At 25.5% G+C, this 27,363-nt stretch overlaps 1 protein-coding gene across 2 annotated transcripts in view; it reads right to left on the bottom strand.

Moving 5' to 3' along the window:
* LOC129614633 (leucine-rich repeat-containing protein 4C) overlaps positions 1-27,363 on the bottom strand; it is a 42,786-nt gene that overhangs the window by 3,850 nt on the left and 11,573 nt on the right. For both annotated transcript variants that reach the window (XM_055529356.1, XM_055529357.1), the window contains exons 2-3: positions 6,554-6,743; positions 6-263 (exon numbers count right to left, since the gene is read on the bottom strand). In XM_055529356.1, the coding sequence (XP_055385331.1) occupies positions 6-263; positions 6,554-6,742 (447 nt within the window). In that variant the 5' untranslated portion in view covers position 6,743. The remainder of the gene's footprint in view (positions 1-5; positions 264-6,553; positions 6,744-27,363) is intronic.

Raw genomic sequence — 27,363 nt, 5'->3', positions numbered from 1 at the left:
CTCACGTTCATGTTATCCAATCGTAAAGGATTACTGTCTAAATAAACATTACGCACCATTGGTAATTGAAATAATTCTAAAGGTATAATTGTTAAACCATTATTCGATAAATCGATTTCTTCAAGAAATGTTAATGATGAAAATGTATCGGGTTCAATTGATATTATCATATTATCGTATAAAAGTAATGATTGTACACTCGTATATCGTTCAAATGATGTTTTATATAATTTTTTTATTCTATTATATGATAAATCAAGAATCTAAAATTATAAAAATAAAAATAATTATTAAATATTTTGTATATATATAAAATTAATATTATTTTAAAATAAAAATTCAATTATATTGCTAATACAGGCTAGTACCACAAGTGAATATAAGAATAGTAATTGAAAATATCGTAAAATTTAAAGAAAATGCTTTTATATGGAATATTACGATATAAATGAAAATGCAATAAATATTGCATATATTTTGGGGCAGGACAAAAATATGAAAAAATTTAAGAGTCTGTGATAAGTGAAGGTATGCAATTTATTTTTTATTTAAATAAAATTCTCCTGTTATAAACCAATATTGAGATTATGTTAATTGAGTTCGTATGAGAGGAAAAATCTTTTAAAACACCAAATGTAAAAATGAAATAGTGTTAAATATTACAAAACACTTAGAAATATTAAAATTTTAATATTTAAAGAATAAATTGTAACATTGTCATCATAGAATAAATCGGATACTGTGAACAAACAATGCCGAATTTTTAATGAAAATTGCCTTTAGTTTGTTCGTAATTGCACAATTTTTGTGTGTGATAACTTCAACTATTTATTTCAGTTTACAGCTGAATTTCTAATTTGACTGAATTTTCCAAGGAATTTTATGTATAAAATTTATTTTGGCGATATAAAGAATTGATTAACTTTTAGGATAATAGATTTCATCTGTCATTTAATTAAACTATACTTAAGAACTGAATATCTAAAAATAACTAGATTTTCGTTTATTTCTAAAAACAATTTTTCTAATATTTTATATTTTAGCTCTGTATTCATCAACGAATCTAGTTATAGAAATTCTTTTGGGAAAATCATAATGTGCTATAGAAAAATTTTTGAAAATTTTGTAATAAAATATAAGTAGCCGCATATTATTCGAAAATTCTCATTTATGTAAAAATTTAAATTTCCATTATTTTTAAGTTAAAACTCAAATTTATCACAAAATTTTACACATCTAGACATTTCTTGAATAATAATTTTAGTTCCTTAAAATTTATTACTTTTTAATAGATGCATATATTGAGATCCGTATAATAATTACGGAAGCATTCTTATACAACAAAAGCTTTTCAAATAATTTACAATTAATCTACACGAAATTAAGAAAGAATTCATTATTTTTAAATAAAAAAACAATGTATGTACATATATAGATTCACAAAAATATGATACCAATTTGTAATAAAACTTAAATAATTGCTATAAATTTCCTAGCTATGCTTTCAAATGGAACCCATTCAATTGAAGAAAAAACATAAAAGACAGAATTTTTCTTAAAATAACTTATACAATTTCAAATTGATTTATAAAACTTTTTTCAAAATAAGAATAATGAAGGAAATTTCCTATATTTAATTGTTTTCATAAATTGTTATACAAATAATATGTATATAAGTACACACCAATTTGGTATATGTGGTGGTTTCATAAACATTTGAGTATGTTTTCATTTCTAATAATGATTTTATTTTTGAAATAATAAAAACAAAAATGTTTTTCCCCTTTAATTCTGTTATTGTTTTCAATTTTAAATATACCACTTTTTATAGTTTTGGTCATCAAATGAATTTGTATAGCATTTTCCATGTATGTATGTTTGTATAACAAATTATGTACAATCAATTGTACCTACCGCATTGTAGTTGTACACTTTTAAAATTTTATGTTTCATTGCACATCTATATTTTAATTTTAATAATATTATATTTATAGATATAATTTATATTTATTCTTCTAGTCAGGGATATTTATATATTATAATTGAACATCATATTTGTGAGTATGTACATAGCATAGACGGAAATTATTACGGAAAGTCTGGAAAAAATATAAAATTTGAAAAAAGTTATTTTGTATTGAAATAATTAGAAAAGTGATAAAACTTTTGTGTATATTGAAAATGATAAAATTTTCAAAAATTTTAACTTTGATACAACAAGATAAATAATTTCTTAAATTTAAATTCATCTTATAGAAACAACGTCAGTCACTATAAAAACCAATGTCAATTCAACTTTTCTATAGCAAAATAAAATATAGAAACTTAAAATCAGTAGTTTTCTCGGAATTAAATTAATTTAATTGTATAATTTTTATCGGACATTGAAAAATGTGCAATACACACTATAGAAAAAACTGGGTTGAGAGTTATTACAGAATAGGCCATAATAGGCCATATAGGAATAAAAACAAATTTATAGAGAAAACTATTGGTTACCATAGATCATAAGTCCAACATATACTCGTACAATAAAGGGTTGATATAACTTATTATGGCATTATCATCTATGAAGTTTTGCTAAGCAAAAACACATAGATTTTTAAACAAATATAGATTTTCCAGAACAAAGTGCTTAGTAGTATGTTGATTGCTTCCTGGTATGTACGCAATGGTGACGTTCATAGGGAATTGGAAGCCGTCGGAGTTAATTTACATTACGTTTAAATTAATCATAAAATTTTAATTATGCGCAGTAGAGTAAATTTCACTCAATACTAGGTAGGATATTTGCAATTTATTCGATGAGAGAGTAAATTTTAAATATGACATTACTAACGATTTCATACTCAAAAAGAAAATAATAAAAATATTAATGTGTCAATTGTGAAGTATCACTCGACATAATAGTGAAATTATCTGCATGCAGCGTGGTAATTTTACTTGTTCATATTGCGGAATTTATTTTTTTATGGAGTAATTTTCGTTGATGAACTTTTGTATAGTAAATTTACTCTACATTTTATATTTTGATCAATTTGTGTGATTTATCTTCCTTATTAGTAATATTAATAATACGGAAGACGCAATCCTATATATTAAATCCTGTAAATTAAAAATTTAAAAATTCCCATGATTAATACATAATGAAAATTTTAAAAAATATATTGAATATTAAATTGATTAATCGTCTCTCATGCAGTTCTTCTCATGTAATTTTCCAATTTTCGCATTTATTAACATCGGTAGTATGTTTGATTCGGTTGTTATTTTGTTCCAATACCATTGTAGGTGCATTGTACTTCAAAAAGTATATACTCTATTAGTGTATTCCAATTAATTTTATAAATTACCGTTTATACCGAACAGTTTGCATCGGCAGCAACTATGCATATGAAAAACATGTAAAAAATATTGTGATAAACTATAATATGATAACGTTGATTTCCTCTTTGCTTACTTAGCAGCATTCCAGCTAAAACTTTTTATTGTTGGAGACCAATTATTTTATTAATATCATACATATACATATATGCACATAATATAATGCAAGTGAAGTGTATTCTACGCATATATTATATGTGAATACAATAATTTAATTTTTCACTACAAAGTTTTATGACCGCCCCCTTATATGACCTTTTTAAATTTTAGTTTTAAAAACAAAAACAATATTAAAAAAACAAAAACTTTAAATATACTTTAAGCATCATAATATAGACGGGTAGTTTTGTTGAAGAAAACAATTGAAATGACGACATTCTGATAAATCGTAATTGAAATAATCAGAGGTTATTACCCATTTTGAGTTTAAAAAGAACATCATTTTCTACTATATTATATACTTTCATCAATTCAGATCAAATAATATTGTTGGCGTATTTTTTATATAGATTTTAATTAATATTTAATTAAATAATATTTTCGTAATAATTTTGAAATTAAGAAGTAAATTTGAAGTTCTTAAATGATTTTTATCGTTAGATTTATTGAAATCAATTTGAATTGTGGTGAAGTAAGTATATTTTACAATAATAAAATTCTAATACATTTATTTAAGTTGTATATTATTACGTGAATCTAATTGATGGGTTGTCGGCGGGTGTTACTGGCGAATTTCTAAAAGACGTGAGGTTGAGTTTTTGAGGGCATTTTTAATAAGAGATTTTTTCGTAGAAAGGGAATGCTTCATTTTTGACTTCGAAATTCTCATTCTCGTATTCGAAAGGTTAAAATTATATCGTATTCGAAATTATATAATTATTCAAAATGTATTCACAATGTATAATTATTAATTATTGTCATATAGGTAGTTAATAATTACGTCATGTAGGTAAATGGAATTAATCAAAAATAATTGAATTTCTATTGAAAATTTATTTAGAAAATTTATTTTCAATACAGATAATATATGCCGTCTACCTTAGCGCAGGATCCTGTTTATCTTTTTAGTTTTTGGATCTTAAAAAAGTTCTTACTTTTAAAGTGCTAAACTTAATTCTTCTAAGCCCCGAATGGTTTTCTATAATTATTGCTTTAATACAACCAGATCTATAATGCTTTTTGATTTTCAAAATTACAAAAAAGTTAAAGAAATTCCTTTGGCTTAATTGTTACATTTTTAATAACAATAAAGGAAAGAACTATAAAATGTTTTTTTTTTAATTCACATATTTCCGATAAAACGATTTTTCTTTTTTAGGTTAATGTAAGGTCCTTAAAATCCTCGGGGTAAAATTAAAAATATTTCTCTATTTCCTTGATTTTTTTCTGATTCTTTCTTTTTCATTTTGATTTTAACTTGTCTTTTACATCACTTTAAAATAATCATCTGTTTTTTTTCTATACTTTAAATTATTTTGGATATAGGAAAAAGCAATCTTTTAAGTACTAGCTATGTCTTTTTTTCTTTATTATTAAAAATTTTTAATTAAGGACAAACCAAGAATAGTTTTGATTTGTGATTTCATCATGATTTATAATGATTTCATTTGAAAACTTACATAATACAAAAATTTAAGGTATATGTGAAAGTATGTGATTAATTTTGTGAAAATATTTAATGGTTTACCTTGAAGATGAAAATTATCTTTAATAATATGAAGGTTTTTCAAAGGAATTGTTAAATTTCTAAATAGGTCTATTAATCACTGCTCTAACATAGTTTAAAGAAATTATTCAAATTTTTAAATGGGTCAAAATACAAACTATTGTGTTTATAATAGATTAAATTAATTATATGAATAAAATTTTAATAAATTATAATAAAAAATTCTTATAATTATGCTGAACACCTACATTTATAATTAGGTAATGAAAAACTTTGTAAAATTAAGGTTATATTAAATATTTATGGATCTATATACTTCTGAAAATATTTTAGTGAAAGTTTTGAAAGTTTTTAACAATCTTAAGATAAATATGTGCTATTATTATTTGAAGGACTATAGGAAAGTTATATCGGTGAAATTAATTATGCATATCCATATTATATTAAATAAGATCTAAATTATAATATGCTGGGTATTTACAATAACTATATATAATAAAGTGTTATACAAGATTTAAGAAAAATATAAAGCAATTGATAATAGAATGTGATTATTAATTTCTGCATTGAATGTTTTAAAATTTAAATATTTAATATTTAATTAATCGTAAGACTATAATATAGAATTTGAATTCGAGAACATGACTCGAAAATTAAACTAATTGAAATTAAAAAAGAATTAAAAAAAGGAAATGAAGAGGCACCGTTCGGAGTACTGGAATGGTCTTCCGGAGCTTTAACAGAACAGGGTGTTTTGGGAAGGTCATGGAATTGGGCAAGAAATAGGGCCTAGGCAGAGAGAGCACTTGCAAGATTTCGTGGGGAGAATGAGGATACCTCAGTTCAGTTTCTGGAGGATTTTGGTACTCTTAACCGCATGAGTAGGGAAATACTGGGTAACTATGTACTCAATCCGCAGGACTTGTCGACTTTTTCAGAGTACTTGAATTCATCAGAAGCGCGTCCCTCAAAGAACCGTATATGCTAGTCAAGCTGCGATGTTACTATATCTGTACAATTTACAATTTAAACAATTGAGGAATATTGAGTAATATTCAGTTATTCTCTTTTTTTTATAAATTAAAAAACGAAAATTTTTAATAAGAAAATGAAAAATATTTTCTTTTCTTCAAAAACAGTATGAGAAATCAACGTCTGGTGAAATAAACTAATTGCTTTTGTATTTGACCTAATAAATTCTTAAATTTCAATTTATTGTAAAAATTTATCCGATTTTAATTCGTTTTATATCACAATATATAATATTGATTTATCTATTTTAAATTAAAGAAATAATTTTCAAATATTTGAAAGAGCAAATTAAGAAAAACAAATTATTTTTAATCTTTTAATTAAAAATAATTGAACTTAATTGGGATGGATGACACGTATAAAAGTTTTAAGTTGGTGTATCACAAAAAAAAAATTCAATAATACTTATGTAATACTTAAAGACGCAATATATGTATATAAAAAATATAAAAATTATTTGAGTAAACTTACTTCAATACTTGATGTCAAATATTGTGGAACATCTTTTAAATCCATACGATAACATCGAACTTTTAATTTCTTTTCAACTCTAAGATATTTACATTTATGTGCATCTGTAGCTGCTATAAATCCATATGCAATTGTTGCATTTATAATTGCTGCAATGCCAATATACAATAAAACTATTAAAGGATTCATTCTGTAAAATAAAATAAAAATATAAATTATTAAATTTCAATTAAGAAGCTCTATAATACTTATATGGAATAGTATATTGAGTAAACTTCAAGGATTTTGAAATATTTTTGGCTACAAAATCAATTTTAATTTACGATATTTTGCGAAATTTACCAAAATCTGACCATTTCTTTTTCATTGTGTACGAAATTCAATTAGATTATTTTATACTTAATTATTATCAATTATGTATGCATGTATGTAAATATAAATATCGCCATTTTTATTAAATTAAATATTTCAATAATTTTTTCTCTTTTGAAAAATTTAACAACAGAATTGAATGAAATTAGTTTTTTTTCTATGTAGGTATGTAAATATAAATACTATATGAGAGAATTTTTACAATATTTTAAAGAAGAATAGAGAGACAGTAAGAGAAAAAAATATTCATAAATATTGCCGCAGTAAATTAAATTCAATTGATGGCCAGACAAAAGAGTTTCAATTTATAATTCGGATACTTATGATTTCATATTTTTCATAGTTCCATTTATGGGCTTTTAAATTTAAAAATTTTTACAAATAATAAGAGAAAAAAACTACAATTTTTTTTTAGTATTTTGTCGCTTTAAAATGTAGAATACTTTTAATTTTTGAATGAATTTACAACAATAAAAACAATTAATTTTTGTCAGTGTTTGTATGTATGTGTTTACTACAATAAGTTTAGTTTATAATTTAAATCAACATTTACATGCCATTCAAGCGCCATTCAAGAGACATTCTCTATGAATACCAAAGATAGGTACGTATTTGATTTTAAAAATTTTAATTTTGTGTTATTAAAATTTAAGAATAATATTGGAATTCTTCTATATATTGAGTGTACAAGTTGGCGTTCGATATATGCCATGGGGTGTATAGTTTCCTTTGGCATAAAACTCTTGATCTTCCTTTTGATTTTGAGATCACTTCAACTACTACATATATAACCGGAATTTTCTTAACCACTACAGCACTTTAATTACAATCGTACCTCTTATTTAAAAAATTTACATGCCTCAAATTTCTTGGTTACCGAACTGAATGTGGAAAAAAAATTTAAATTTTAATTAGGTCTAACCCGATAGTCTGCAATTTATCTATATATAAAAAAGGACACGTTGTAAAACAAATTCCTTTATTCTTTTTTGTATATGTACTTTACAAAATATTTATACAAACTTTTTAAATTTATATATTTTTGAATAGAATCTCAATATATTTATGTACTTACTTACAGTTGCAAGGGCAAAAGATCGACTGAACTAATTGTTATATAGCAAAGGGATAAAAACTAAAATGATCTTAATTTTTTTTGTTTTGTAAATTTTCCCTTTTTTTTTGTTCTTATGTTAGGGATGGTATGTACTTATATGAATTATCGCATATATACTTACATACAATACAGATATATGTATTTATATATTATATGCCGTACACTCGTATGTTTCGTTTCGATATTTTAATGGTATAAGAAGAGCCTGCCTATGACAATACAATAAATGGCATACTACATATTATATGAATGAATTCTATGTAATATTGTTATTGGTATATGTAGGTTCTTATGCGGTTGTATCTATTCATAAAGGATCATGACCCTTATATTTAAATAAATTCAAAGAAAAAAAAAGAAATAATATTTTTTATATTTGAAAGTACGTGTACCTTTAATTGCTGTTGGAATTTCATAAAGAAAAATATTTGTAAATGCACAGCTAATGCATAAATATTGAAAACAAAAAGTAGTGGAAAATTCCAAAATAATTATGGTTGTTCTATGTTACTATAGGATATTAAAAAGGTCAGTTATTAGGTTATTGAAACAAAATCTTTTATATACAAAAAGGGTATCATATACCATAGGAAAGACATGGAAAATAGTAACTTACATATTCATGTTATAGGGGATGGACAAAAATTGTACTTTATATCACAGCAAACTAAAAGTTTATTGTAATATTTTTGAATTCAGCTATTGAAGCAATTAAGAATCTAAAAGATTTACAGTTTTACTGTAGACACGAACCCTACATGTCTAAAGCTGTTATGCGTGCTTATCAAAAAAAATATTTCTGATTTAATGACGCGCCCTCTTTCATCTAACTTTTTGAAGCAAGATTGTAATAGATTTCAATTTAGTACAGTTTTTTTCGAAGCAAAACTGCAAAATGCATATTTTGTCATCTGACAAATTATTGAGGCCACACCCAAATGTGTAAATATCCCAGGAGATATTGTTAGCCTGAACCTACATGAAATGGTTCAATATCCATCTGTGATGTCATAAAAATGAAATTCATAAATTTGTGAATTTCCTCTCTCTAGCTGCAATTTAAACTTACTGTTATAAGTGAAATTTTCTCAATATTACAAACGGAAATTTTAATAACATATAACCTTTTAGGAAAACACCGTCTGCGTCATATTGCCTTCTTAATCCCTTTGTATCGCGTATATATAAAAATACTTTGAAAGATTAATATTTAAAAATCTTTTACCTTTTATTCAAGGAAACTTGAAGTTTATATTTTATATATATATAAAATATAAACTTAACCCACATCCAAGTACTCAGCTAAGATCGATTTCTCTTTTCACTTTTTAAAAAATTCCTGTAGGTTAATAAACGAAACTTATTTTTAGAAACCACATTGGATATAACAAGTGAGGTATTATGATGGTACTAACAGAAATTTTCAATAAACTTGTATGTATTTCTTCAAGCGATAACTCAGATACGCAAAAAAATTATTTTTGGAGGGATATTGATGTGTCGGTTTGCCTTTGTATACTCCCTTTTGTCTTTATTTGGACTCAACTCATGCCATTTGGAAAAAAATTTATAGCTAAGTTTATCAAGCCATGTGATGGATTAAATAACGTTTTAGGTAAGTTGGCGTCAACGACTGAATTAGAAAATATTTAAAAATATACTTGTATAAGCTTTCTCTGACAAAACTGAGGAAATGCTCTAAGGAAATCAGGTGTGCAAGCAATAGTACTTCCAATACAGACCGAGTTTTCCTTGTATATAGAAAAATAATCAACCGATTTCCTGAAAATAACCAACCAATTTTTCGGGGATCACGGCTTGGAAAGTAAACTTTCACTGTTGGTCGATTTTACATTTTCCTAGGTACACGCTTCTAACTAAAAGTGTGCTAGCATTCTTATTTGAAACAAGTGTTTAGGGAAAATTTTTAAAATCTTGTTCAAATCTCCGGTTATGTGTTGAACACATCAGATTTTTTTATGTTATTATAATTTTAGGGGCATGTGCATTGTTTTTTTTTTTCCTTTTTTGTGTTGAATTTTTATGAAGAGAAATCAAGGACAAAAATCCTTTTAAAAGATGATGTAAGATGTACTTGATTTTTTCTCATAAGTTTTTTGTTTTTTTTGGAACATTTTTGTTTTATTGGTTTTTTTTAGTTCTTTTATATAAGTTTCATAAAAATATTTCATAATTTTTGGAAATTATTGACATGGAAAAAGAAATAAATTTTTGATCGACAATAATGGACATCAATCCGATTAAATTATTTAATAATGATGACTCCAGTAATATGTAGTTAAATAAATCTATTTGACCATCACAATAATTTTCTAAAAAGAGGTTATTACGATTGCATTAAAATAAATCGTAAATTTTATTATTAAAAAAGGGCTATACTCCAATTAGATCAGTCCGTATATAAGGAGCACAACATTACAGAAGGGAATCAATAAAAGCATAGTAAGAAGTTCTACATTATTTTCGGCATTATTTCTATTATACCATAAAATTTTTAAATTTACGATATTGTATTCTTTTATGACTTACTAATGGAACAACAAATTTTAATTTATCTGTGACTGTTGGTGGGTATACGATGATTGTATGATGGGAAAATTATTTCTCAAGTTTGAATATTTAATGTCAATGTGAAAACCGATCAAAATTAAAGTTTGAATATTCTCGCCGCTTCCCAAGTAATTCTAAGTTGTTGTAGTGCTTTAGTCAGAAATTAATTATATATAATCTATAAAAATTAATTAATATTATAATCTCTTGAAAATATCAAAATAAAATTATATTTATTTTTAAAAATATTATTAAAATCTCATTCGGTCACTTCAAAACCATTCATACAAAATTAAAATCTAATCGAATTCTTTATCAAACTTGAATTTTCGAATTATCTATGTATATACTTTAAGGATTTAGGAGTTGTTATGTTATTCCAAGTCATCTTTTTCGTTACGTGCTCTCATATTTTTAATTATGCACCTTAATCATAAGTATAGGTGCTTAAAACTAAGAAGTTTTAAAAATAAAAGCGTTTAGAACGGTTATGTATGACATATTTGTATTACAGTAGTGTCTGAGAGTTCTTAAAAACAAAATCAATTAAAAATTCTATTTCAATTTTATAAATTTATAGAACGCTTTTATTAAAATTAAATTCATAAATATTTTATTGAATTAGTTAAGTTATAAAATGACTCTAATAAATCATGATTTTCTTGCAAACAATTTATTGTGTACTTAAATTATTTAGAGTTTGTAATAATTCAAAAAAAATTGCAAAAAATATTGACATTTTTAGTCATTTTAATGACACCCTATAACAAATATTTCCTATTATTCACAACTTTAATTGAAAATAATTGTTTTTATTTTTCTTATTTTTATTATTTATAAATTATTATAAAATAACTTGGAAAATTTATGATATTTAACAAATAACAAATTGAAAAGTATTTTAATCGAAGTATCATTTTTATTAATAAATTCTATAAATTTTTATGAATTTGATCAATAAATTTCTATAAGCAATATGAAAACAAAAATGTCGGCTATTTATGAATGTATGTGTACAATTAACTAATTAATTGGAAAATGCATTAAAAATTAATTAAGGTTAATTAATATGAAATTTAATGGAAATCATTTTTAATTCATCAAATTCACGATATTCAAAAAATATTTCAAGAATGAAATAGAATTATGAGAAATATACGGGGACAGTTTGTGTAATTCAATACAAACGAAATGTTCATAATTCCAAAATATGATAAAATTTTTTTATAATATGAAATTCAGTCAGAAAATCTGTCATGTAAAATATTGTTATACGAATCACACTGTCAAATATCTTTCAGATGTAATAAAAAAATTCATACTAAGAAGTCAAAATATGTGATTTGGTGGCTTCATTACCTCAAAAACCATCTTATACCAGAATTAACGGTAAATTATAAATTTATACCTTACAACTATATTAGAATGAAGTGAAATATAGCTAAAATTGCGGTATTTGTGTGCGTGTTTTGTACAAATACTAATTTATATACTCAATTTCAAATTTCTGGGAATTCAGAAAATACTATAAGAATTAGTGATGACAATTAGTGAATAAGTTAGTGACGAAATCATGTTTATTCAGTGAGGAGATCTGGATATTAATAAAATTTAAAATATACATAAAAGAGTAACATAATATATGCAAATGAAATTTTATATAATGAGTTCACCAATAATATCATATCGTGAGGCTAATGCTACAACTAGATAACTCGCAATTATTGATTTAGAGATATTGACTTTTGAAGATCTTTGGGATTAAGCAATCCCAAATAATTTATTATGAAGATATCTAGTTTTGGCATTATCACTTTTAGATACTCAGATATTGGTCGCAGATGAAACATCATTCGACTTTTCGAGGCCTAGGTTAATTATCTAAGAATACAAAATTTTTGAGTTATCTAGTTATGTAGTGTTAACTTCACGAATATTCCGAGATTTTTTGTTTATATAATTAATGATCTTGCAAACGGGAATAATATTAGTTTAAGAAAACGATGAAACTCTTCGCTAAAAACTGGCCCATTTGTTTCGTTATATTTTGTTCTTGATGTAGGGACACTAACCCACTTGTATTTTCTATTTGTATCCGATTTTATCCCACAACAAATTTCATATACAATTAGTTTCATAGTTACCTAATTTAAAATAAATATTGAATAAAATAAAGTACTCATATCGATTTCAATAATCACATTATCAAAAAAATATCAGGTCTTCAAATTGACTCAAATAAATCTATATATAATAGAAATGGAAACCTTACACGTTAAAAATTCATAAAAACCATTTATAAATTTATTTTAAATTTTGAAATTCTAACAATTCTAACCCATTTTGTATAATATTATTTTAATTTTGATTTTATGCTAATATTATATATAGTAGCATAATTTGCATATAATGAACAATAAAAATTTACTCTCTATAACATAATCTAAAATCTAAATAATAATAATAATAACATAATGATTATCCAATCAAGAGCAATAATTTAGAACAATATATCACACAATTTTAAATGGGTAGAGCAAATTATGTACACAAAAAAAAATAAATAAATTAAATACTAAAAAATTCAGAACGTATACGAGAAAAAACAATTTTAGAGATTCATTTTATTCTTATATAAAACACACATACTATGTATGTGCTTATTTATGTACATCTAATATACTAAATGTATATGAAATAAATTGTTACCCAGATTGCGATGTGATGTGTGGTCTACAAAGAACGCGATGATGGAGAGAATCATTCGAAGGGTCATTATCAAGTTTAATAAAAGCGTTATATTATTTATATAATGCAATATACTATTTAAAATAAAAAAATTATATAAATATATTTTTTTGAAAACAATATACCAAAAAATATTGTGTTTGCTTAGAATAAACACAAGTACAGTGTGCTTTGGAGTCGGAATTTTTTCACCGCCACAAATAAATCAGTTAATCACTATAATGTTTATAAAATAGTGAATAACATTTAATTCTGGGTTAAAACAATACCGGATTTAATCCTAGGTTAAAACGGGTCGAAGAAATTACCGAGAGGTAGGAGGAACTATATAGCAATAAAGAAGTAAGATCCCGAGATGTATAGATTCGTTCAGTTTTTAATGTAAATGCCTACTGGCAAAAGGATGACCTAATTTTATGAATGAAAATCAACAGCATTTGTTCTCTGACATGATAAAATCGCGACGATTATTAGTTAAAGCAGAACATCTCTCGATTATATTTAGAGAACTATCTCATATTCTTCCAGACAGAATGAATATGTAAGAACTCCATGCAATTCACCTTCTTTACAGGCAGAAACATTTTGAACCCCTATTCTGCTTGATGTTGCAACATGTTCGTCACTTTTAGAAACTTGCTATAGACTACCCAACTTTCAATATTTCGGCAATCAAGGAAGTTCTTAGGAGTTAATTTGAATTCATTGACATATATCACAGTTTCGGTTCATTTAACGGACACCATTCATTTCAAGATCTAGCACCCATTTCTTTTACATATAAAAATCAGATAAAATTTTTTTATCATTAAATACTTTATTAAAATATTTTCTATACTCTTTGTTTATTATTTGGTGTTCATATAACGACCTTGGACTTTAATAATTGCAAATACAAAAAAAAAAATGCAGTCAAGCTTCAACTTATTGTTATTGCGAATGACTTGCTATGCATTATTATTATTGCTAATTCTAATGTCATATTCTTACATATACACATAATGTGCACACATAACGTTAATGTAGAATCATCACGTATTTAGATGATTTCTATATTTTTTTAATATCACATTTTATAACAACTATTTTGAAAAAAAAAAAAATAAAAGCAATAAATGCAAAACTTTACTGGAATTGTAAGTGGTAAATTATTGATATTTTTCAAATGGTAATTTTAAAGGAAATGGAAGTAAATGAATTTTTATTGAAAGAAAGGAAAAGTTTATTAGTATATATAAAAATTTCTCCAAAATTAGTTGTTTCCTTATAATGAATAAGGAAATTTAAAATTTTTTTTTTTCATTACCATCACTTTTTATACCCTGCACTTCGTGAAGGGTATATTAACTTTGGTATGGAGTTTGTAACTACTTGAAGGAGTCATCTGCGGTATGGACATATATATATATTCTTGCTCAGCGTAAAATTCTGCGTCGATTTAGACATGTCCGTCTGTCCGTCCGTCCGTCCGTCCGTCCGTCCGTCCGTCCGTCCGTCCGTCCGATCGCACGATAACTCAAAAACGAATAATGCAATCGACACCAAACTTTCACAAGTTTTTTCTTTTGTGCCAAGGACGAGCCCTATTGTTATTGGACTAATTTGGACAACGGGTTCGGGTAGCTGCCATACAACTCAAAGAGTTTATTTTAAATATTTCAAAAACTAATAAAGCTATAAATATGAAATTTGGTATACATGTGTCCAATTATATTCTACACATGCTCTAAAAATTATAATGGGATAGCTGCACCGGTTCGGGTGGCTGCCATACAACTCCAACAGCAAATTTTTTATATTCGGAAAAATAATAAAGTCAGATTCATGAAATTTGGCAGTCATGTGTCGAATTATGGGTCAAATATATTTCTGAAGTTTTAGAGGAATTGCTGGACAGGTTCGGGTACCTGCCATACAACTCCAAAAGCTAATTTTAAGTATTTGGAAAAATAATATAGTCAGATACATGAAACTTGACAGTTGTGTGTCGAGTTATAGGCCTGATATATTTCTGAAGTTTTGGTGGAATTGCTGGACAGGTTCGAGTAGCTCCCATACAAGTCTAAAAGCTTATTTTAAATATTTGGAAAAATAATAAAGTCAGATTCATGAAACTTGGCAGTCATGTGTCCAATGATAGGTCAGACATATTTCTGCAGTTTTGATGGAATTACTTGACAGGTTCGGGTACTTGCCATACAACTCCAAAAGCTTATTTTAAATATTTGAAAAAATAATAAAGTCAGATTCATGAAACTTGGCAGTTGTGTGTCGAGTTATAGGTCAGATATATTTCTGAAGTTTTGGTTGAATTGCTCTACAGCTACGAGTAGCTCCCATACAAGTCCAAAAGTTTAAATATTTGGAAAAATAAAGTTTAGATTCATGAAACTTGGCAGTTGTGTGTCCAGTTATAAATCAAACATATCCGTGAAATCTCTATAAAATGGTTTCACAGGTTTGAGTAATTGCTATACAACAACGAAAGGTGCAGGGTATAATTCAATCGGTTTATACCGACTGAAACGTTTTTACTTGTTATTATTCAAATTCTTTACGGAAGAATGTGTATTGTGTTGACTGATCTGGAGAAAATGCTCAAATTTAAAACAATATATTTATTAATGCACAATTCCGCATATGGATTTTAATTGCTGAATTATTAATATATAAATTTTACTTAATCCGGACTTCAAGTATCCAGTAGTTCCCTATATTAATTAATGATTCAGCTTATGAGCTGCATAATTGTTAAATTGCTGTAATACAGTTAAACTGCAATTTAGAAGTCAAAGATAATTTTTTTTTAAAAAGCGAACTACTCCACTCTTGGTATATGAGCACTATTTCTAGGCCGCTCACGAATCCCAGCGGTACGTGCAGTTGAAATCGTGAAAACTCCGAAGGAGTCACAAAACCCAACTCCAAACATTTGAGCCTTAAACCGGCCACAGCCTCACACTCACATAGCTCATATTAATGAGCTGTAATTACTCAGCTGTGTTGCCGTTACCGTTTTTGAAATTTTGAAAGCACGGTGAAATGAATGCATAGAATTAAAGATGTGTTTTTGTGCGTGTTTATTCTTAATTAAGAATTTTAATATTTTATAGAAATGACAGGCATTTCCTTAAATATGTATGTGCTTCGATTACACAAATAATTTTCTTTTTAATTTATTAACATAACGATTGTTGTCATATTTTAAACAAAGATTTCTAAACATCAAGGATAACTGCATGTACATATATATGATAATTAAAAAGTTATCTTAATGTAGCGAATTAAATACTGCAGAATTGCAATTTTCCCAATGTTATAGAAAACTATCAAGGAATCATTACCAAGTCTGTGTAATAAAATTCATAATTAAGTGCTAGTAAGAGAAAACATTCATTAGCAAATTATTTTAATTTGTTACTCATTTCAAATTTATACGAGTATAAATTTGTTGAAAAATTATTTTATTGTTAAATATTTCAAAAATGAAAATAATATTTTTTAATCGGATATCATATAAGTGGTAACTAATATTGTATAGTTGGTGTAAATTTGTTGTTAGACTCTCGCATCGCATGCCATATTTGCTCATAAGATTTTACGTAATAACTTAGTCTTTACTTATACTAGAATTTGCTTATGTTGTGAATATTTTTGAAGATGGATGAAGATAGATTAAAGAATTAACATATTTTTTCTTTAGCCACAAATAATATACAATAGAACTTGCAAGTACTTTTAATAATTGTAATTAAATATTTCTAAATCAATTTCATATCTTCAAATATATTTCAATCACATTTTGAAAATAAATATTTATACTTCCAATTTTATTGTCGTTTCTAGAAAATTCTTCTAGTTCCGAAGGTATAAATTCATAATCCTATATAATATTAATTATACTTATAAAACAAAGTTTAAATTTTATCACCTGATATTGTTTATAATTTAATTGGAATATCTTGAAATAAAAAATCCACGTAACATACTTTCTTATCTTATAAGTTCAAGCTTCTTATCAACTTTTTGTTTTATAATATTAATTTTGGTTTTGTAACCAATAATTTCATTGATTTCAAAATAGTTATATGAAAGAATATTTTATTGAAAAATAACACAAGTATATTAAATATAGAATTTTCGTCAATAATTTTCCAAAAAATTTTAAGAGTTATAAATAATACGAATTTGTTAAAATTGTAATCAAAAAGCGTATTGTACTCGTAAGGCTTGTTAACTGGGATCAGTTTTTCCAAAAAAAAGTTCATAGAAATTCAGTAGAATTCTATTCCACAATACTTTAGATCCAATAATTTTATATCGCAGTTGTTAAAAAGTTAGTTTATCGAGCAATTTATTTATAAAATTAAATTATGTAAGTAAATTACACAACATATACTAAAACTAATTTTTTGTAAATAATATTAGAAGTATTGCCATACCTTTTAGTGCACAAGATCTGCGATGTTTTTAATTTACGATATTTAATAATACATTTTTCTTTATAAAATTTCATAGCTGATAAACAGCTTACAAGTGGTGACACATTCTCTTTCATCGCTTTTGTTTAGAGTTTCAATTATAGCTAAGTTGTAGACACGATTATTTTCAATATTAATCATTCTTTGCTTCACATTCTTTTATTCAGAAATTAACAATTTTTTTTTAATCGAAAAAGGAAATTTTATAATTAAATTGTGTGTCTTAATCGTCATTATTTATTTTCGACAAATAATAAACAATGACGTTAATAAAATATGAAATACCTTGATAAAACAATTAAATAATTGTTATAGAAAATTATAAAACTCCGCAAATTTATATTTTACATAACACTGATGTTAAAGATTTTCCGGTTTTCTTAACAATTTACAGTCTGTTAGAGTTAGACCATTCCGTACAACGTGTTAATCTGATAGCGTATACGCTTTTCATAAATAAAATTTGAATTTCCAAAGTATTTATTCTTTATTATTCTGTTGTTAAGACAAACTGAAATTTGAAAATTATTGAATAGGGTAAATTTTTTGGGAATTGGTCACTTATAATATTTGACATTTTTTTTTTCCTTTTCTTTCCATAACAACATTTTAAGTACAGTGCCTCAAATAACAGACTGTTGATCTTTAAATAAAGGGCACCCTTTCAATTATTTATTGGATTTTAATTTCTTTTTCAAATTGATTAATAATTATGGAAGTTATAGCCATTAAAGTCGATACACCTTTTTGTCGAAACTAAAAATGTTACAGGTTCATTCTGAATAAGCACTATGGCATTATCCCATTATTGAACATACCAGATAGTAGTGTATGCTTTAAATGAGTAGGTACCTACCTAATTCGATTCGGAATGTATATCAAATGAGGCGCTTACTAAAATGTAATGCGTAAGCAAACTTGGCCTTAAATAAAACTTTATTATTAATTTTTAATCATAAATTGAGTAAGTATACTGTAAATATTTTTGTGGAATTTAAAGAATTTCTCAATATTGCTAAAAATCAATAAATATTTATCTATAAAATAAATAAAATTTCAAATTGAATTTTGGACTTTTGAACTAAATGTTAATTAAATTTCATTCAATAAAAAAAATGCGTCATTTCATTCATTAACAAATTTAATATTTTAAAGTGATTACACATACATATTTATTTTAAATTCTTACAACTGATTTTCAAATAAAAAAATCTGATGTGATCAGCACATAACCGACCACAATATACATATATATTGTTAGGCTTCGCAAATTGTTATAGTGCATTATGAAAATGGGCTTTAAACACTTTAGAAAGCTTTAAGTTAACATTCTTTGAAAAATATAGAGCACTCATCTTTCCAAAAAATATGTAGTTTCATTGTTTTAACATTCCAAATTTAAATATAAAATTTCAAGGCCCGCAAAAGGGTCCCTTTCCCGAGCCTTGAAATATCCCAAAAGTTGATCAATCCGTGATATATTTAGCCGAAATAAACTAGCATATAAATATTAATCAAAATCGGTTATACTGAACTTGAGATATACACATGCACACACATCAACAGACCGACACACCGACAGACCGAGAAACAGTCAGACAAATGGACAGACAGATAGACAAATGGACAGACAGATAGACAGACCGATATCGTGCGTTCCAACCAAAAACTTGGCATCCGAAATTCGGATCCAACATTTGACCTCCCTTAATGTACACAATGGGGTCGGTAAAAACAACATTTTTTCTCTCTATTATTGTGCAATATCGTTTATTTTTTTTTTTTTAATGAAATTCCATATTAAATTAAATATTTAATTTCCTATTAACCGCAATTTCGCGACTAATACAAATTTTTTAAATCACTTTCCTAAAACAGAAAACTTCTGTTTTTTATTTTTCATATACACACATACATAACTATAACAAATTGCTTCTCACTTTGATTTGTTGTCATAAATATCAAATTTCGCAATAAAATATAGCAAATAAGTAGAAAAAAAAAATTGGAAACTGCATTTAAGCATTCTTTGTAAATTGTTTTGTTAAGCAAATTTGTTTAATTTCATGGTTTCAAATGCATACACAAAATGCAATATATAGAAAATGAAAATGAAAATTTTTTCATTATAAAAAATTCAAATGATTTAATAAAGCATTTTAATAATTAAATGACAAAATGAGTTTTGTTTTTTGTTATTGTTTAGTTAAGTCTTTTTGTTCATTAGTTGATTTAATTAAATGAAATTTAAGAAGTTGTACGTTATTAATTTCTATTTAAAATCTCTATGTGCATATATATATATATGTGAATTGATGCTAATATATTTTTTTAGAGTTTTATATTGCCCTTAAGCAATTAAAATATTATTGTCATAAAAATTGAGTTGCCTCAGTTTGATGTTAATAGAAAATTTGTTTCTCATTAATTTTATAATCCACTATAGTATGAAGATATTCTATAGAATCTCCTATAGTAGGAGACTTCAAAGAACTTCACATTTTATACAATTTTGGGTATCTCACTTTATTCTTATTTTATTTATATTTAGTTACGTATATTTTGGAGAAAAAATTATAAAAGTGAATTGAAAATCGCTTCTCTAAACCTTCCTCTGAGAGTAAGTATAGGAGATGATTACATATACTTATATGTGTATATAAGTTTTGACTTCCTAAGTCTTATCGCCTTTAATTATTGTTATGACACAACACAATTCTGCTAAACGTATAATTTTCATGATATTTGTAGATTGTAGATTTGTATAACGGGGGCAACAGTGCATCGCGACCACGTATAAGGGTTTATTGTGCGTCCCCATCCGTGTGCGGGGCATGCCCTACAGACCCGCCCTCCTGATGAACTCAAGCAACTTGTGAGGACCAGAAGACCGTAACTCCGCCACCGTTTGAGCACATCCCCCCTCCTACTAGCATGATATTTGTAACATTTTTCATTGATTTTTGTGCCATGAGAAATTTTAGTTTGTCAAGGTGCTCTAATTCTAATAATAATTTTTCTAGTCGATTTTTATAAAAATATACCATTTTTCAATTGAGCTTGAAAATTTTCAACTGTTTATTTTGATGAAATGTCAAAAATAAAAAGTTACAGAGAGAGCGTTTTATAAGTTGAGACCAAATACAATTGAAGTTGATTATTATGTTAAGAAACACTGGAAAATTTAGAATGATTTTTTAAAAGCGAAATGTGCCATATCTTTTGAAGAATCGAGGATTAGTAAATCTTTTGTTGAGAATAGATATTAGTATATATAAAGTTTGTGGATAGTTCAATTAAAGTTCCTGGATACCGGGATTAATTGAATTGTAATTAATTGAGTGCTTCATGTATTTTACTGTTGAGAATTATTTAATTCCTACATTAGTAAGATAATATTAGAAAAAAAATTCACCATCTTTTTGTTTGTGGTAACATTAGCATAATTTTATGTTTCATAACAAGATTTTGAAATTTAGTTTTTGGTAGCTAAAAATATATTAATTCCTCTTACCCACTTCAGATTAACAAACCACAGAAAAATTTTAATTTGACCTAATTCACTTGATTTTATAATTATATACGATTAACTTTAAAAAATTTTTTCTAGATTTCATAATGATTACTTCTGTTTTCATTGTTAATATTTTTATTCATTAAATTATTAAAAAATAATTTTATTTTTTAAAATTCTTTCATATAGAAATTTAGTGTACTCTATTTATATACACATGTGTTGGTAAACATATGCATACGTACATATGTAATGTATGCGTGTACATATACATATTTCTTATGATTATTTAAAACAAAAAAAAAAATCGCATCTTTTTATCGGAACACCTGTTTAATAAATTTTTAACTTCAATATTTTATATTTTGTTCAGTTACTCACACATGAACATTGAACACACCATGTAATTTCAGTTTTCTTTATCTTAAGTTAAATATTTTTGACAAGATATGAAAAAAAAAATTATTAAAATAATTGTTTTTGGGAAAAAAGCAATTAAACACATACATACATACATATTTTAATATCTTTTGTGTATATTATACAGGGTGTTTCGTATAAAGTTGCAAATAATTTCAGGGCTCATTTTTCTATCAATTTCCAGCAAAAAATCGTATGGGTGAGGGTGCGATTTGGAGCTACAACAAGTTGAAAAAAGTCGGTCCTTTATTTTTCCTCCATATAAAACTTCGGAATAATTCAACTACTCTTTATTAACTGTTATATTTTTTCTATGATGAGTTATATTTGACTTTTAGTTTTCTAGAAAAAAATGAGAATTTCGGGTTTTTTTTTCAAAAATTTTTTTAATGAATATGAACTTTTTCGGAAATTTTGTTTGTTTTTATTGTTTTTCCTTTTTTTTTTGATGAGGTGCAATGAGTAGTAAAAATCCTAACTCCTTACAATATTTTCTTCAGTGTCTCGTAGTTACCATGTATTTTTCACTTATACAATTGTTTACTGGAAATTGATTAAAGAATCATAACTGAAATTATTTGTAACCTTATGCGAAAAACCCTGTATAAACAGTGTAGTAATGTATGTATATATAAATATAGTATCTATATTGAAATCTTTTTTGTACCGGTAATATTAAAAAAATTTCAATTAAAATTGATTAAAATAAAAATTTTCCATAAATGTTTCCCATATTTTCCATTTTCGAATTCGTGAAAAAATTGATTTCGAAAGAAGCAATCAGTATTTTAAGATTTAAATGATTTGGAAAATTTCAAAGCGGTTTATTTTTCAAAATACATACATAGCTACATGTTTTTATCAAACAAAATTAGTGTTATATGTAGATAATTTGTAATTGTTCATGGCGTATTGTAATTTTACTGTACTCCTAATTCTAAATTATTTAATAGTAAAATTTTAGGAAATTCAAAACATTTGTAATATTTTTAATACTATACTCATTACGCTAACATTGTAACTGTACAGTAACAATTACGCTAACATTGTGTAGTACTTAACATAGTATTAAGATTATTTAGATTTATAATTAAATGATAAAATAATAATTCTTAGTGGTTGAAAAATTATCACTCATATTATGTACAAAATGAAAACCACAATAAGAAAATGTGTAGTAAATTTTTTATTGTAATATAACCTTTATTTATTTAAATATCACATATACTTTGATAATCATACAATTACATACATTATGTTAATCAAATATATTTTATAAAATATAGCATAACTTCTTACAAAGAGAAAATTCTAGTAAAAAAACGTTTCTCAAATCTAAGCTGTAATTCAATAGTGAATAAAACATTTTACTATTGAGTGTTAGTCAGTGAGTTTTGAATATTTTCGAAATTCTCTACGATAAAGTTCTCTTGCATAATTCTCTTTCCTTTCTCTCATCTTCTCAATTAATTAAATATTATATTTAATTTTTCACGTATTTATTATACGTGAATAAACAATAAATGAAACAAAAAACTGAAATTATCCTCCATATCGTATATTACACAAACAATCTACAAGTGTTATACGAACTTCTTTATAAGAAAATTTTCAAAAGATAAGATTAAAATTTAAAAGAATTTAAAAATTAAAAAAAACTATTATCAGAATCGTCAAGAGTATATGGTATCGTACGGTAAATTTTGCTACTAAGTGCGCATTACCGTTATGATAAGAAAAAAAACTTAAAAACTTTTTTAATCATGTGACAGCCTTTTTAAATTTTATTGAATTCTTTTAATAATAGTAAAAAATTATGATTATTATTTCAGTTTTATTATAAAACAATTAAAGTAATGTTAGGTAAATAGAAAAATAGTAACAATATTTAAAAGTGTTTGTCAATTTCAGCATTTTTTTTCATCACTTTGTGGCAATATCGTAAAAAAATGATACGTTCAATTAATTTTATTGATATATCTATGAATTTTTTTTTTTAAAGTTTATATGATATTAATACGATAATAAGTTCAATTCTTTTACAGGAATATAATACTGCAAACTACTTCGGAGTAAATGGAACGCTGTTTAATGCGGAAATCCTGTAATCAGAAAATAACTAATAGATTTAAATATACATACATATAAAAGCTGTCTGTCGGAGACTTCTTCTCTTAACTACTATACTCGCTATTTGCGTAGTTGAAAGTGTTATACATCTGAACTGTTATACACTTGAACTGTTATACACCTGAACTGTTATAAACTTGAACTGTTATACACCTGAACTGTTATACATCTCAACTGTTATACATACACAAAGTATTATATAATATGCTTAAATAAAACGCAAATAGTGTGATCTCATCATTCCTGTAACTTATTGTCACTATAATTAATTTTTCTAAAATTACTAAATTTAGCATAGTATTTGTATACGTATCGTGGACCCTCAAATGATGTAAATATGTATTCCTGGGAAATAGAACATATAATACCCTATAATTTGAAAGATCAACTAATTTATTTTAAGCCTGTTGCTTTAGTCTAATTATATGAAAGAAATATTATTTGATATCATATCAAACAAATTTTCTCATTAATAATGTTATTGTTAAAATTTTTTTATTATTCTTTTATTTTTTAATAATTTTATTACTTGAAAATTAAAATCTCTTCGTAAATATTCGTATACAAATATACAATCAATTATATAGAACACTTTGAAAAATTCTTTTAATAAAATGTTACAATAATACTTCAATTACCTCTTTGAATGTTCAACCATTTAATTGCAAATTTTGTTTACACTAACCGTATAATAGTTTTTTTTTTCTCCCATTCTACAATTAATTGAATTTAAAGTATAAAGTAAAAAAACGGGGGGAAAAAATGAAATAAAGTCAAATATCTCACTAACCAAACACTTAAAAAGCATTTTATGATTGTAATAAACATTTTTTGTTGTTTATTTTTTTAAAAGAAATTTTTGGTTTTTTTTTTATCTCCGCGAAACACTTAAGATTTCGCCTTTATGTTTGGGTTTTTCATTTTAAATGTTTGATATGATATGATTTCTAATTGTTTTATTGAATGGCTATATAGAATAATGTTTACTTACACAATATAATATGTTTACATAATTATTGTATACCAACAATGTATACAAACATATTATTATTATAATAATATAATATAAGATTATATTAGATTTAAATTGTAATATCATAACAATGCAATTGAAGAAATAAATTTTATTTTTATCAAAAAAATACTTGCATTAAATAATTTTCAAATAGAGATTAAAATTTAAGTACGATACTCGTAGAAGAGCTTTTCATTATACTCATGTGTCAATGACATACAACTTCTTTAGTGCTCAAAATCACGTAATGTTTTCCTATTACTTGAACTTTTAAATTTATAATTCAAAATTGCATAATATTATGGAAGTAGTACGTACACACATATAATAACAATGTAATTGTGTAGTTGAGTAGCGACTATTCATAATTACAAAATAGTGTCCATGTAGTACAATTGTCGTTTTGATAAATAAATTTACTTCAAAAACCCTCATTGATCTTTGCTTAATTGATTTTCACTCCAAATATTATTGGCTATTCCGGGCTTTTTCAGGGGTTATTTCCAATTATAAGGCAATTACAAACGTAAACCACAATTCCATAATAGATTTTTGCGATCAGTCCTCACATATGGAGCAATTGTGTGGCGGCCGGCGGTGGAACAGGCATATAACATTGTCAAGATGGGTAAGGTTCAGAAGATTGCATGTATTGGTATCCAATAGGACGTTAAATTCGATGCCTGCTGATGTCCTGAATACGCTTCTCCATTTGCTTCTGGAATTACATATCGCGAAAAAGGCAGTTTTTACTATCTCTGCGAGTTTCCAGTTCTGGACGGAGTAAAAGCTGAACACGTGAGCAGAGCATGTATGACGGGGCTAGACATGATACCGAAGATTAACATCAGAGATTTAAATAGATTTCTCAAGAGCGGCTTAGATGGGCCATCTGCAATTACCCGTTCAATGCCAGCCTGGTGATCATGGAGTATAATGATAGCAAAACAGTATATTTGTGCTAACTGGGGTGAAGTGAACCTGCAACACCGACCACTTCAACCAACCATCAAATCACCCATGCTCTATATTGCTAAACTGCATTATAAATTTACTTTTTCACTGACATATAATCAAATCTCTTTTCTTTTATTTAATTGCACTTTCGGAAAACATCAAAATCATGTCACAAAATTTCTCTTAAACGTATTAACAAATAAACAAACAAAATAACCTTTTAATATTCTCCTTGAAATAATATTGAAATTCTTAACATAAAAGGGAAATTCTTAAAAGGAAAGAGAGAAAACAAATATGTAGCTCTTCTATTATGTGTTTAAATTAATTAAAAAGGAAATAAATGAAAATTTTGTATAAATTCATTTTGTTAAAATAACTAAATTAAATTAATATATATATATATATATATCTATAGTATATATAACAAACAGTATATATATATTATGCATAAGTATTTCTTTAAAATTTCTTTGAAAATTGAATTTATTTAGATAAAATTCACAGCAGAATTCATGTAAGTTTTATTTCATGACAAATACACATACATATATGTATGTATATGTGTGTATATAAATAAATAATAATAAACAAAATAAAGATTGTTTATTTTGTTTTCAAAATTGACCTTGTCCTACAAAATTTTACATTTCTAATCTAAATATTAACATTAATTGTAAAATTTTTACCTTTTAAAATTCCAAAACAAATACACAAAATGATTAAATTTTGTACATATACAATGTATTTTATTATTAATTGAATTCCCTTTGAATCTAAAAGACATTATAAAGACATCCAGAATTTAGAGCAAAAAAAAGAGACGCTTTTGTGGAAAATATTCGTAGAGAAAGTAAAAATTAATTAAATTAATTTATTCTTTATGAAATTAGAAATGATGTTCATATATTGTACAGAACACCCTATATATAATTGGGTATATATAACTGAGAACTAACGTAAGAGCTCAATAATTTTCACGATACAAAATAAGTAAATTTTGCAGATTTGTACGTTTATACAACCGTTACCTAGGTAACAGTCCGATGCGACCACGTATATAAGAATCTATTGTGCCCCAATTTGAGTTCGGTATATACCTTAAAAAGCCCGTATAAGATCTATCCTCCTGATGAACTCGAACACTTTGTGAAACCCGGAAAATAATACACATAAATTTTATAACACACATTTATTTTAATAACATTCAAATCAGTCTGACTTTTATGTACATAATAATACAGTTGCTTTGATTCACTTGAATAGCTTACACTTATGAAAAAACACCCTATCCTTTCAGTTGTTATTATTTTCCACTAGAGGTCTCCTAAAAGAATTTTTCTCTTAAACGACTTAAAATTTATTTAAATGGATATTTAATCGAAATTTACTGTTTTAACAAATATTGCATTGAAAATAAAAACTGAAAACTAGAACTTACATAATATTATATTTGTATGTATAAAGACATCTTTTCGGTTTAAA

This window comes from Condylostylus longicornis, unplaced genomic scaffold (genome assembly GCF_029603195.1).
Source record: "Condylostylus longicornis isolate FDR11 unplaced genomic scaffold, ASM2960319v2 ptg000114l, whole genome shotgun sequence".
NCBI lineage: Eukaryota > Metazoa > Arthropoda > Insecta > Diptera > Dolichopodidae > Condylostylus > Condylostylus longicornis.
This window is presented reverse-complemented; position numbering and strand designations above follow the sequence as displayed.